Source organism: Carassius carassius, chromosome 24 (assembly GCF_963082965.1).
Source record: "Carassius carassius chromosome 24, fCarCar2.1, whole genome shotgun sequence".
Classification (NCBI taxonomy): domain Eukaryota; kingdom Metazoa; phylum Chordata; class Actinopteri; order Cypriniformes; family Cyprinidae; genus Carassius; species Carassius carassius.
Genome location: NC_081778.1, coordinates 30,864,908 through 30,879,178, shown reverse-complemented (window position 1 = coordinate 30,879,178; position 14,271 = coordinate 30,864,908). Strand labels below are relative to the sequence as shown.

Here is a 14,271-nt window from a genome sequence, read left to right as displayed (position 1 = left end):
TTAGAACATAAAATGTAGTCAATTAAAAGTTGTAGTCAGTTTTCTTTTTTTGCTCTTTCCTAAAATACTTCCTTGTCTAAATGCTTTCGGTTTGAGTAAATCTTGCTCACAACAGGCCAGTAATATTTGAGTTGTGAAGTAATCATTCTCTGCTTCAAGGAGGTTTTTTTTTATCCTAAAATAATAACCTCAAAAGTAAAAGTAAGATCAATCAGGTTTAGCCTGTTGTGTTGTATTTTTTAGTATTTCTTTATATAAAAAAAAAAACGGCCCATGGGGTCAATCAAACTGAATTTATTTAAGCTCATTTCTATTTCGATTTCAAGCATACATATCCACTGCCCCATAAAACGGGGTGAAACACCTCCAGATCTAAAGTATTTACAGATCAGTAAAACAAAGAGTTCGAAGCTACGCCACGACAGCCTGGCTGCTTAAATCCCTGAAGACAGTGTCTCTCTTGTGCTGAAGGGCGTTGAGAAAGCAGCGAACCCTCTCCTCTCGGCTGGCGGTGTACTTCAACAGTTCTTTCTGTCGAGTCTGAGCATCATAGGGCTTTCCATTCCCACGATGCTGCAGAAGCTCAGCCACACAGGAGCGATCCGCTTCCAGCTGCTGGAGCTCTTGGCCTTCTCTGTGCAGAGCTTGAGCTTTCTGCAACACACAACATGTGCACTCATGGAAAAATGAATGCAACGGTACTTGTGATTTGAATATAATAGTGTTTATGCTTTTGCATCTTTATTAAACGTTAGATAAAGTTCTGAACTTCCTAAAATGATGTTTTCAAGCAAATCATTTAGGGAAACAATCATAGTAACGCTTACAAAAACTTACTTGTGCATTAAGCAACAACGGTACATGCTGTAAGACAATATCCTGTGCCTTCATGTCAACATGAAATGTTCAGACTTCTAGTATAATGCTCTTTTATTTATTACAATAAGGCTTTTTTAATCTAAGCAGCATTTATGACCATGAATAGTCTGAAAAAAGTTACTAATAACTGCATCGATTATTTCCTATTTGTATGGACAGAAGAACTTCAAAAAAAAAAAAACTGTCTGCAGAAGTCTGCATATTTGTTGTTAACTTTGTTCTAATGTTAATAAATGTGGCATATTATAAATTATTATAATAGTTTTTAACATTGATAATCAGAAATGTTTCTTAAGCATGAAAATCATCACATTAGAATGATTTCTGAAGATCATGTGACACTGAAGACTGGAGTAATGATGCTGAAAATTCAGCTGTGCATCACAAAAATAAAATACACTTTAACAGATATTCACTTAGAAAGCAGTAGTTTTAAATTATAATAATATGCCACAATATTACTGATTTTACTGTATTTTTAAACAAATAATTGCAGCCCCTAACGGTGTAAAAACATCTGTTTGCAGATTTTAAGCACCGTTTCATGCACAGTTAGTGAATGATAACCAATGTTTCCAGGTAACAATACAGCAGTTACCTTAATAAGCTGTAAATTACCATAAAAACCAGGTAACAATAGAGTTATGGCATACCTGGAGAGATCGATAACTCAGCTGGTACTGCAAAACAGCTTCACACAGATTCCAGAATGAATATTCCGGCCACAGGACCGACTGGAACACTAGACAGGAATAAGAGGTCTGTGGAGAGTAAGACGATGCAGGAATATAAAAAACATCAATCATTTCAAAGCTGCAAGGGAATGTAAATATTAAGAGCAATATGAGCTTAATGCACAATGGACCAAGCAGATAGATAACCACAGGACCAGTGCCAGACTTTCACATGCCTTTAGTGCTGATTTGATGGGAAATCTCATTTGAAAAGGCAGTGATGTGAATTATTCAGCTCTTAAAGAAAATAGTCCACACAAAAATGAAAGATTGCTGAAAAATGTACTCAGCCTCAGGCCATCCAAGATGTAGCTGAACTTGTTTGTTCATCTGAACAGATTTGGAGTGAATGGGTGCCGTCAGAATGAGAGTCCAAACATCTGATAAAAACATTACTTTAGCTTTTCACTTCTCCAGATGTTAACTGATGGATTGGAGTGCTGTGGATTATTGTGATGTTTTTATCAGACTCTCATTCTGACGGCACCCATTCACTGCAGAGCAAGTGATGTAATGCTACATTTCTCCAAATCTGATGAAGAAACAAACTCATCTGAAAGACTCGATGCAAACACAGATTGTCCCACAGTGAATCAAAGCATGACTGCCATCTAAACTGAAAATGTATGGAAAGAAACTGGGAATAAGGGGATCTCCATTACCTGCCACAGTAGGAAATCACTAAGACGCACTTCTCCAGACGTACGGATGAGCAGATCAGGGTTTGGAGAATTACTGCTATACAGACACTCACCGAGGAGCACCTCAGACACATCACTGACCAATCACACAGAGAAAAAAAACAATCTGAATATTATACAGCTAATACAACAGCTGTTATTAGGAATCAGCAAATCATTCGTTTTCTCACACCTGGGTTTTATCAGGCCCTGCTCTACTCCCCAAGCCATTTCCTTCACCGCATTTGTGATTTCATGTCTTGAGGTATATGCAAAGCACACGTTCAGAAAACACCTGCAACACAAGAGAAGAGCAACTGCATCAGATATAGACCATGCTTTAAAACATAAACTGCAGTTCAAACATTTGGGGTCAGGCATTTTTTTTCCTTTTGAAACAAACTGATAGTTTTATTCTGCAAGAATGCAAGACCAAAGATTACAGTGAAGACATATAGAATCTAACACAAGATTTATATTTCAAATAAATGCTGTTCTAGTGAACTTTCACAGCAAAACTGTTTTCAACATTGATAATAATATGATTTATTCCTTGAGCAGCATATTAGAATGATTTCTGAAGGATCATGTGACACTGAGTGCGTTTACATGCACATTATTAAGCTGATTATGCTTAATAAGCCGACAACGCATGTGGTCACGTTTTCTTTTATCGGAGTAAGGTCATAAACAGCTTAAGCATAAACCGGTCAACACGTAGTTTTTTGCCTATTACCCTGATTTCATTAGGGTTAGGTTATTAGGATTTCTTAGATCACAAACACAGACTCTTTCATGACCCAGAAATTGATAAAAATGTGCTTTCATCTCGTGCTGTAGAAGAGGATAATATATGAGCACTAAGTCTCCCGCTGATATGGTGCAAGCTTTATTTAACATCACCACTAATGGAATACTCCGAGGGAAATAATAGGGAAATAACCCGATTTATTAATAAAGTCAAGTAAACATGGTTTGTCAGGTTACTGAAGTGCATGTAAACTGGGAAATCAGTTTATTTTAATAAGCTGATATTTGTGAGTTATAATGTAAACGTGTTTACTGAAGACTAGAGTAATGATGCTGAAAATTCAGGAAAAAATTGCATTTTAAAATATACTCAAAATTGAAAAAAAATTGAATTTTTTTTTAAAAATTGCAATATTTACATTTTTTACTGGTTTTACTGTATTTCTGATCAAATAAATGCAACCTAGGTGAGCAGAAGAGATTTTTTTTAAAGCCCCAAAATCTTACAGACTTCAAACTTTTGAACAGTGTTGTATATTATAGAGTGCAAAGTGTACTTGTTTATTGAGTAGGGCTAGGCAATATTGCAAAAAAAGGTCTATATTTTGATGAAAATATACAGTGGCATGTGAAAGGTTGGGAACCCCTTGCAACACGATGCATTCAGAGCTGGGGGGTGAAAACTTTTGGAATTTGAAGATCAAGGTATATTGTACTCCATTTGTGTTCCAGGAAACATACAAGTATCTTCTGTTGCTTACTTAGGAAGGCAGAACTAAATGGAAAAAAATTATATTTCAACAAAATAAGAAAAATTTTGACATCTTCATCCTGTTCAAAAGTTTTCAACCCTGAATGCATCGTGTTTCCTTCTGGAGCATCAGTGAACGTTTAAACCTTTTTTAATAGTTGAGTTTGAGTGCCTCAATTGTCCTCAGTCTGAAAAGATGTATCTCAAAATCATACAATCACTGCTGGAAAGGGTCCAAATATGCAAAGATGCTGGAAAACTAAAGAATCTGCCAGACCTGAAGGGTTTTTCTGAAGAACAGTTCTCAGTTTAACTGTTCAGAACAAACAAGGGACTCATGAACAACCATCACAAAACAAAAAAAACAGTCGTGGATCATCATGCAACAGCACACAGTATTCAGAACCAAGGGTTCCCAAACTTTTGAATGGGGTTATTTTAACAATTTCAGCAATTTGTTTGTCTCGTGGACTAAATGTAAACATATTTTATGTACATTATCTTACTCAGGATGGTACTAAATAAAAAAAAATAACATTTAGCATTTAGTATGATCTCTCTAATTTTGTAAAAATTATTCACATTTTCACAGATTCTGCAAGGGGTTCCCAAACTTTTGCATGCCACTGTATAAAATAGAAGGTCAAACCTAATAAAACAGCCTCATGCAGTGCTTACTTGTTGTGTGCTTTAGTTGCCACCACGGCTTTGGCAATGAGCTGCTGCAGATCTGCAGGCAGAAGAGTCAGATCTCCCAGCACACGAATACACACACCATGCTTCTCCAGATTCTCCCTACACATTGGACAGATTCACATGTAGACTGTACAGACTTTAGTTCAGCCAACAGACAGACCAATGGATCTTGTGAAGGAGTGACTTACTGCTCTGTCAGCAGCCGGCTGAACTTCTGTCTGGCCAGCTCCATCAGACCATCCACCTCTTCTTTGGAGCGCTTGAAGTTCTCAATGCTGAATGCATACACAGTCACCTCATGAATGCCCAGGTGTAGGCACCAACGGAGCGTCTGAGTCAGTTCAAACAGTGTGTATAAAGAGATTGAGCGTGCATATACAGTGTTCAAAAGTTTGGGGTCAGTTCGTTTTTTTTTTGGGGGGGGGGGGGGGATTTTTATTCAGCATGCATGCAATAAATTGATCAAAAGTGACAGTAAAGACATTTATAATGTTACAAAAGATTTCTATTTTTATTTTTTTTAAATGATGTTCTTTTGAACTTTTTATTCATCAGAGTATCCTGAAAAATTTAATGCATCACAGTATACACAAAAATATTGGGCAGCACAACTGTTTTCAAGATGTTCCTTTAGCTGCAAATCAGCATATTATTCTGATTTCTGAAGATCATGTGACTGAAGACTGGAGTAATAGGGAACGATTGATAATTATGTCAATCAATCGGTCATTCAAATTGGCCAAATATTGTTAAATGAATCCACATCGGTCTGTCATTATCTGCACACTCACCTCTGCAAGTTTCTCAAAGCCCTGCGAGTGACCCTCCTGTCTCTGCACATGTGCTTTTTGGGCGAAACGCCGGTTACCGTCCATGATGAAGGCCACGTGTTTGGGCATTGGTCCTGCCTGAGACACAAAGAGAGTTTAATTAAAGTGATGATTTCAGTTCAATTCACTTTAAAGCGCCTCAATTAAAGCACCTTTAGGATGTTGCCAGTGAGTCTTTCTATAAAGGATGGTTTCTGCTCTCGAATCCACGACATGATGGTGCTTTCTGTGAAAAAATAAGAAGAGTTACTGCTACAATATGCATAGGGTTAAAAACAAGCATTTGAGTTATAAACCGGCACATTTCTTATATTCAAAACTTTTATGCATTGCTATTTTACTTATGCAGAAATCTTGAACTAATATATATATATATATATATATATATATATATATATATATATATATATATATATATATGTGTTGCTAAATATAATTAGATGTGATTAAACTGCAGGTAACTGGTAAGTAGCTAATTTAACAAGTATATACGGTAATTAAAATGTCTAATATAATTATTAATTGTAATAATTATTAAAATTCAATAAAAGCTGAAGCGCTGGATTTAGATGAACACTTTCTATTTACATTACATATTTACTCATAATTTAAGAAAACAAATATAAGATCACTATTATATTATGACACTATTGTCCTCATGAGATTAATAACGTGTTAATAAATCATAATGTCTGTCTCAGTATCTCTTGACAGCTAGAAAAAAATAATATATATATTTTCCAATTAAACCATGTCAACCTGAAAACACTGACAACTTTAACTACACCAGTCAATAAACATATTAAATTCATGAAACATATAATCATAATAATACCAGTTCCTGCTTGGAAGGCACGAGAGCGCGCGTTCTATCTTAAATATCACTTCATTAAGATATTGAAATAGAACCTCGCTGTAATCTCATTCATTAAAAGGAGGATTTCATGCAAACAAATCGAAATCAGCTTGATTCTTATATAAAAGAGAAACAATAAAGCTCCAACTCACCGCCTGTCTGAAGGATGACGTCTTCTTCGTCTGACAGGAAATGACGACACAGAAACGCGACAGCAAACGCCAAAATAATCAAATAATCTCCCACTATTCGACCAATGCAAAACCTCCCAGCATTTTAAAAACTTTTTAAACTAAGTAACATGAATAAAAAATTCCACATTTCTGTTGTGTTATTTTCAGATTTTTATTTTTATTAAATGCTAAAAACTGAGGGGCTTGTAAAATCTATCTATCTATCTATCTATCTATCTGTCTATCTGTCTGTCTGTCTGTCTGTCTGTCTGTCTGTCTATCTGTCTGTCTGTCTGTCTGTCTGTCTGTCTATATATCTGTCTTTCTGTCTATCTATCGTTCTATCTATCTAGATAAAAAAATTTTATCAATGCATTTTAGACTTAACATTCAAATAAATAAATAAATAAATATCATAGGTCTTAATATTTTACTCATCTATATTGTATTTTAAATATAAACCTTTTTTTAATTACACAGAATAAACAGTAATTCAAATGAGGTCAATATTGCATCAGCTACTGATGAACACATATATTTTTTTATTTGCATTTTCACTCAGTGAGTTATTTAACCATGTATTGCTGTGTCTTTGTAAGGCTTTTGTCTTTCAAACACATTAAAATGCACACATTCACACTATTTCTTATTTACATGTAATGCATCCCCAAACTTTCACCCAACCTGAAGTACTCCTGCGATTTTAAAATAAATATTTTAATAATTAAATCACATTTGAATGTTCACGGTTCTCTGAGGTTGGTTAATGGACACCTGGCATGCAAGTAAACAAATACAGTATTTCATTTTGTTAGTAAGTGTTTTGATTGATGCAATTTTTTAATTATTTATTTTTTATGATTTAATGTATTATTAGCTTTTCAATGAATTCACAAACCCCTAGGACTGCAGTTCCTTTACAAACCCCAGTTTGGGAAACCTTGATTTAATGTAATTTAATGTATAATGGATCTTGTGTTGTTAATTACAATGAATGGAATATTTTCTTACTTTTTATATGTGTCCTTGGAGCACAATCAGTCTAGGTCTCTGAGATATATTTGTAGCAATAGCCAAAAATACATTGTATGGGTCAAAATTATATTTTTCTTTTATGCCAAAAATAATTAGGATATTAAGTAAAGTTCATGTTACAAGAAGATATTTTGTAAACTTCCTACTGTAAATATATATAAACTAAATGTTTGATTAGTAATATGCATTGCTAAGAATTAATTTTAACAACTTTAAAGATGATTTTCTCAAAATTCAATTTTTTTTGCACCCTCAGATTTCTGATTTTCAAATAGTTGTATCTCTACCAAATATTGTCAGATCCTAACAAACCATACATCAATGGAAAGATTATTTATTCATCTTATTTATTCAGATGATGTATAAATCTCACTTTTGAAAAAATTACACTTAAGACTGTTTTTTTGGTCCAGGGTCACATATTTTCTATCAAATTTGTAAAATACTATCCTATTCAAATCAATGTGATAAATAAGTTAGGTCAAAAGTTATCTCTAAAAGTAATCAAAAAAGTAGTTAGATTATATTACCTAAAATGTGTGCGAGAGACCCAGCGAGATTCAAAACTAAAGGTTTTGTGTGTAATAGATAAATTATAATAATATGAATCATAATAATTATATAAATCATAAAATGACTCAGTAATTATCATTAAAGCCAGAGTTCTTTTTTTTGTTTGTTTTTATTTTTGTTTTTTTAGCATTAGTGACCTCTAATTTGGAGCAAGATAAACTGGGGGAGTGACTTTGTGTAAGACATGTGTCACTTCTCTCACATCTGATTGGTCCAGGTTCAGTTGAGCTTTCTAACCCAGAACATAACCTGCCCTGGAGCAGGTTAGCCGTGGAGTGTAAGTTACTGTGGCAATGAATGCCGCTTAAAGCCAAGCCACTTACATGGTACCTAAAACCCAGGATTGGTGCAAACTAACCTGAAATTTACTGGCCAGCCAGCTAATCCAGCTTCATGGTGCAGGACCCAGATGAAGCTATCTTTAACAGACGTCTTGCAGACGTACGTGTCCTATCTGGGAGTTTGTCTGCAGTTTGCTTGGATCCTAAATTAATGTATTGGGATTTTCAAGCGCACACTAGAGGGCGAGCACAAAACAGACAAGCAGCTCTCAAGAATCTCAGCAGTGGGAGGAGAAGAAGCAGAAGAAGAAGAAAAAGAAGAAGAAACGGGGTCTCGGTCTGCGGAGGGGGGTGACGGACGGGCTGAGCGTTTTTTGTTCCCCTGGTGCATCCTGCATAAACGGTGAGCAGGAGTTACATCGACCCGAACCAGAGCAGCCCGACCTGGACAGAGCCTTGAGGAGCTGGTCGTCACGGATCGGGACTAAGGCGCTTTTGTTTCTCTCTCAACTCCTGCGGGTTTGTGGGCTCCAGCGGCGGCGAAGACGATCCAGCTCGCCCAGGGAAGGAGGCTGGAAGTCGGGGACGCTTCCAGCCTGCAGGGCCGGGCGCCGTGGCGACAGAGCATCCGGGAATTGGTGAACCCTTTGGGGCTCAGTGGATGGGATGGAGCCGGGGCCATCTGGCGCTGGTGGGTTCGGATCTTTTGTAATCATACAAAGTTTCCGCGTGATATTATTACTACACATTGTATCATTTCATAATGAAACATTGTAACATTCCATCATGACACGCTGTGACATTCTTCAAGGATACATTGTAACATTCCGCAAACACACATTGTATCAGCACTCCACAAGAAACATTGTAACATTGTAACAGTCCATTAGAATGTTCAGTACTATGCAGGTGTTGCCTGAAAGTTAGATGGTAACCTGTAAAGGGATAGTTTTTATGTGCTTGAGGGGAGAATAATGCATGGAATCGGGGAGATTGTCCCAGGTCAGGGGTCAAGGGAAAACTGACGTTGAAGCCCGCCCAGTGACCCCCAGGGGTCTTTATTGATCCTGCTCAAATGTGACTCAGTCCAACATTACCAGTTTCACTTCCATTAACATTATAAATGCACGAGCCTGTGCGGATATGAGCAGATAAATGATTTATAATATGAGGGATAAAAGCTGCCTTGCTGCTGTGGGTTTTTTGGGAATACGATTTGATTTAATTTTACGTAAATATTTAGTCGATAAATTAAAAACCGTTTCAAAGGACCTCTTTAAATGCAGGTAAAGAAAATTGTCAATTTGACACACAAGTTGCAATGGATGTGTAAAGCTGTGTGCAAAATGGTTAAAATGGTTTCTTCTCATGGAAGATAGGAAAGTAGGTAAAACTGCAATTAAAAAAATACCTGGTCAATGTTTTCGTGTTCCATTTCACTGTTTTTGACGTTAAAGTGTTTACTTGGAGATCAAACTTTTAGATTTTAAATCAGAGCTCAACAGAATTTACAAATTAACTTTTTTGGTGTGGATTTGAATAGCCCTGCCTGATGATTGATGATTTTCCTCTGCCATTTTTATTGCATAATTTTTAATGCATTAAAGTTGAGGTTGAAATTGTTCAGTGTTGAAATACTCTATCCCAGATTATTATGCAGAGAATAGGTTGAAGCACTCACATTTGTGACTCTTTCAAAAGCATCACGACAGCATAACATTGACTCAACCAATGGAGTGAGTTTGGGGCGGGACTATCTGTTGCTCTGACCAATGGCAGATGGTAAGGATTGTTTGAGAAACCTGTTTGAAACAATTATTTTCAAGACTTTCACTTTTTAAGTTAAGGTCTATAAAATATATAGATGTTTTACATTATTTAATGCATTAACTAACAATGAGCAATATAGTGTACAGCATTTATTAACCTTAATGTTAATATAACATTACATTGAACATTTGTTACTTCACAGTGCATTAACTAATGTTAACTGATATAATTTAGATCTTAAACATGTTACTAAGATTTAAAGATTAACTAAGATTGCGAAATGCTGTAAAATATTTTTCATTTTTAGTTTAATGTTGGCTAATGTAGTTAACTAATTTTAACAAATGAAACCTTATTGTAAAGAGCTACAGATCTTTTTCATGAATTTATATATATATATATATATATATATATTTGGTATTTACAAATTTTTCTCATCTGCATTTATTAATACAAAACTAACAAATAACAGTTTTTTTACTGTATTATTAACTGTAATGTAAAGTTAGTTAATAGAAATGTGTTAAAATTAACATTAGTAAAGGTTAATACATGCTGACGATGTATTATTAAAGGGATAGGTCACCCAAAAATGAAAATGATCCCATGATTGGCTCACCCTCAAGCCAGCCAAGATGTATATGACTTTCTTCTTTTATACGAATCCAATATGAGTAATTTTAAAAATATCCTGGCTCTTCCAAGCTTTATAATGGCAATGAATGGGTGTTATTTTTCAATTGTCCAATAAAGTGCGTCCATCCATCTTAAAAAGTGCCTCACTTGGCTCCGGGGGTTTAATAACTGCCTCCTGAAGCGAATCGATGTGTTTTTGTGAGAAATATAATCATATTTAAAACTTTATAAACAGTTATACATGTTATAACAGTTAAACAGTTATAAAGGTTTATAAAGTTTTAAATGTGGATATTTAAATATGTACTTTTTATGATGGATGGACACACTTTATTGGACTTCTTGTGGATTATTGAAAAATAACACCCGTTCACTGCCATTATAAAGCTTGGAAAAGCTAGGACATTTTTAAATAACTCATATTGTGTTCACCTGAAAGAAAAAAGTCCTGTACATCTAGCATGGCTGGAGGGTGAGCAAATCATGGGGTCATTTTTAGTTTGAGTGAACTTTACCTAAACCTTATTGTAAAGTGTTAAAATCCTAAAAAGAAACCTCCATGAAAATTGGACCATTGATGCCAAATAAGTGGTAAATCAGAGATTTGAATTGATTCATTGATATGAACAGTTTGAACTGATGCAAAGAAATGAATCAGGTTCTAACAAATTTAAAATGCATTAGAATGGCTGCGATGTGATTAATGATTCATGTTAATTTGATATCCCAATCAAAATAATTGGAAAAAAAATAATTTATCACCAGTATTCAGCATAAGAGGCAGAAACAGAGCTGGACTACAGTCTTTAGTAAATGTATTGGGCAGAAACAAACCGCACAATATTCACATTGATGCTTAGCAGCAAATATGTTATGTACACATCTATATATATATGCCTCTTATATGCCTCTTAAATCACATGCCAGCTATAAACCGGGCCATGTAGGATAAGATTGATAACCTTGTCTCGTGTGATGTCGAGGTGCATACTGACACGATACGATGAATAAGGCCAAGGTCCGGCTCTACCAATATCCATGACAATGTGTGTTGCTGTGCGGTTGCTGTGGTGAGGATGGGAATGTTTTGGGGCCCCTGTGTTTGTGTGTGCTGATGTGGAGGCGAGGGGGGCTCTTCTGCGTGTTCGGGAAGGAGGGCAGCTGGGGTCTTTGTTATGATGGAGGGAGTCTTCTTCATGGGCAGAGAGGTTAAAGACGTCAACACTTCAGACTAGTGCTTCACAACCACTCTTGGTTTGGGATGCAGATTTTACTTTGGACAACAAAACTGGTTCAGATTGTCGCCGTGTAATTTCTCAATGTGCACATTAATAATTCATTCCGAGCCGATCACGTGTCCGCCCCCTCCCACCATGTCAATCACTGCGTGAACAAGGCGGGGCTTGTAGAAGGTCTGAGACTCAAATCTCAAGAAGAGGATTCAAGTGAGAGAACATGGACAAGACAGTTGGTCCGTGTACTTTTTGATCATTTCGGTTTATGACTTCAATATTTCATTCACACTTGTGGGCGGAACTGAAACGCTGCTTTCATCTGATTGGTCGAATTGCTCCACCTTCAGCTCGGTCTTTTCATTCTTTCAGGCAGAATAAGAGTCAGCGCGAGTGAAGCACTGTAATGTCTGAAACCACCGCTCACTGTTAATTAGTATAATATTTGAATCAGATGTAGCTGGGCACATAATATAAATAACAAAATACCGGGATTTACAGCTGTGGATGTGTTTATGACCCGTTATTACGACGGATCTGGTTTGTACAGCGTTTTCATTGCTCATTTTTTTATGTGTACTGCTTACACAAATGTAGCAAATGCAGTCTTTATAAGCTTTCCATTGCAAAACAGCGATCTGTCGTCGATGCTTGAGGCTTAGATCTTTATAATGATACATAGATTGTTGAGATTATATTTGTCCCGTTTCATTTAATCTATTCATAAACCCTGACACTTGCAAATTGAGGGGCTTTCAGGATGAGGGCGTCGAGGTGCAGGATAAGAGGTTAAAAACACAGCAAAAACAGTAAAATTGTGAAATAATATTATAATCTAAAATAGCTGTTTTCTGTATGAGTATCTGTTAAAATGTAATTTATTTCTGTGATGCACAGCTGTATTTTCAGCATTATTACTCCAGTCTTCAGTGTCACGTGATCTTCACGTGAAATCATTCATTTTTTTGGAGCCTGTAATACTTTTTTCAGGATTCTTTGATGAATAAGAAAAAATATGAAAAAAAGTGGACGATTTATTTAAAATATAAATAATTTCTAACTATACACACTAGACTTCAAAATTTTCTTTTAATTTTTTTGTAAAGAAAAGCAAGGATCTCATAAATTCATAAGAAGTGATAGAAAAAAATTTATATTGTAAGTAAAGATTTATATTTTGAATAAATGCTATTCTTTTTAACTTTTTATCCATCAAAGAATCCTGAAAAAAGTATTGTGGTTTCCAGCTGTTGGCAACACTGATAACTGATTTCTGAAGGATCTTGTGACACTTAATACTGGAGTAATGGCTGATGGAAATTCAGCTTTGCATCACAGAAATAAATAATATTTTAAAGGATATTAAAATAGAAACCATTGTTTAATATTGTAATAACATTTTGCAAGATTACAGTTTTTTCAGTATTTTTTGATTAAATAAATGCAGCCTTGATGAGGAGAAGAGACTTCTTTAAAAGTTTTACCAATCCCAAACTCTTAAACGGTAGTGTCTAAATCTAATCAAATGTGCACTAATGTCACATAATCGGAATGAGGAGTGTGTTTAGAGTCTCAAAGTATGAACTGTTATAAAGTATAAACTGTTGAATGAATTATGATTGTCCGAATTGCTGTCGATTCGATGCAGTTCACTCTTAAGAGTACTTTTACCCCCATCCTCCCTGCTTTCTTTTGTCAGTTTTTGCCTTCCCACCCCCTTCCCGTTTTAGTCACCATCCTCTTTGTTCCTTTTTCCCACTTTTGTCCCGTTTCCATACTCTCTTCTGTCACCGTATCTCTAGTCCCATAATCCCCCAAACTCCCCCTGAACTCATCCTTTCAGCGTGTCTCGCTCTTATAACCTCTGATCTTATAATGACTCTCTCTCTCTCTCTCTCTCTCTCTCTCGTCCACAGTGCCCATCGGGCCGTACCCCCCGCCCCTGCAGCAGGTGTTTCAGGCGCCCCGCAGGCCGGGCATTGGCACCGTTGGAAAACCCATCAAGCTGCTCGCCAACTACTTTGAGGTGGAAATCCCAAAAATGGATGTGTTCCACTATGAAGTGGACATCAAACCTGATAAATGTCCTCGACGGGTCAACAGGTAAACGCCCCTTCATCTCAAACGTCCACAGTCGCTCCTAGGTCTGTCACCTATACACACACACACACACACACACACACACACACACACACACACGTTTGTTTTTGTGTAAAGTGTGTTCATCCCATAGGTGTAATGGTTTTTATACTGTACAAACTGTATATTCTCTGGCCCTACACCAACCCTGCACCTAACCCTAACCCTCACAGGAAACTTTGTGCATTTTTACTTTCTCAAAAAAACTCATTCTGTATGATTTATAAGAGTTTTGAAAAATGGGGACATGGGTTAT

At 36.1% G+C, this 14,271-nt stretch overlaps 2 protein-coding genes across 3 annotated transcripts in view; one reads left to right on the top strand and one right to left on the bottom strand.

Moving 5' to 3' along the window:
• Positions 1 to 279: 279 nt before the first annotated feature.
• On the bottom strand, positions 280 to 6,406 carry LOC132103434 (dehydrodolichyl diphosphate synthase complex subunit DHDDS-like). Its single transcript, XM_059508537.1, has 9 exons — positions 6,329 to 6,406; positions 5,473 to 5,546; positions 5,282 to 5,398; positions 4,679 to 4,821; positions 4,473 to 4,589; positions 2,487 to 2,588; positions 2,276 to 2,390; positions 1,533 to 1,640; positions 280 to 654 (listed from the first exon to the last, which is right to left on the bottom strand). The coding sequence occupies exons 2-9, from the start codon at positions 5,533 to 5,535 to the stop codon at positions 412 to 414; spliced, it is 1,008 nt and encodes a 335-aa protein (XP_059364520.1). The 5' UTR covers positions 5,536 to 5,546; positions 6,329 to 6,406; the 3' UTR covers positions 280 to 411.
• Positions 6,407 to 8,512: 2,106 nt separating this feature from the next.
• The window catches only part of LOC132103433 (protein argonaute-1), a 35,304-nt gene continuing 29,545 nt past the window's right edge, over positions 8,513 to 14,271 (top strand). Inside the window, exons 1-2 of one of the 2 annotated variants that reach the window (XM_059508535.1) lie at positions 8,513 to 8,929; positions 13,793 to 13,979. In XM_059508535.1, coding sequence (XP_059364518.1) covers positions 8,905 to 8,929; positions 13,793 to 13,979 — 212 coding nt within the window. In that variant the 5' untranslated portion in view covers positions 8,513 to 8,904. Of the gene's footprint in view, positions 8,930 to 13,792; positions 13,980 to 14,271 lie in introns of those variants that run through there. The other variant, XM_059508536.1, reaches the window with a different exon arrangement.

What these genes read in the sequence shown, in the direction of transcription:
- LOC132103434 (XM_059508537.1), bottom strand. Translation starts at nt 5,535, where the DNA reads ATGTCGTGGATTCGAGAGCAGAAACCATCCTTTATAGAAAGACTCACT. An exon ending in TCACTGGCAACATCCTAAAG is followed by an intron (nt 5,399 to 5,472) that starts GTGCTTTAATTG and finishes TTTGTGTCTCAG; the next exon opens with GCAGGACCAATGCCCAAACA. An exon ending in AGCCGGCTGCTGACAGAGCA is followed by an intron (nt 4,590 to 4,678) that starts GTAAGTCACTCC and finishes TCCAATGTGTAG; the next exon opens with GGAGAATCTGGAGAAGCATG.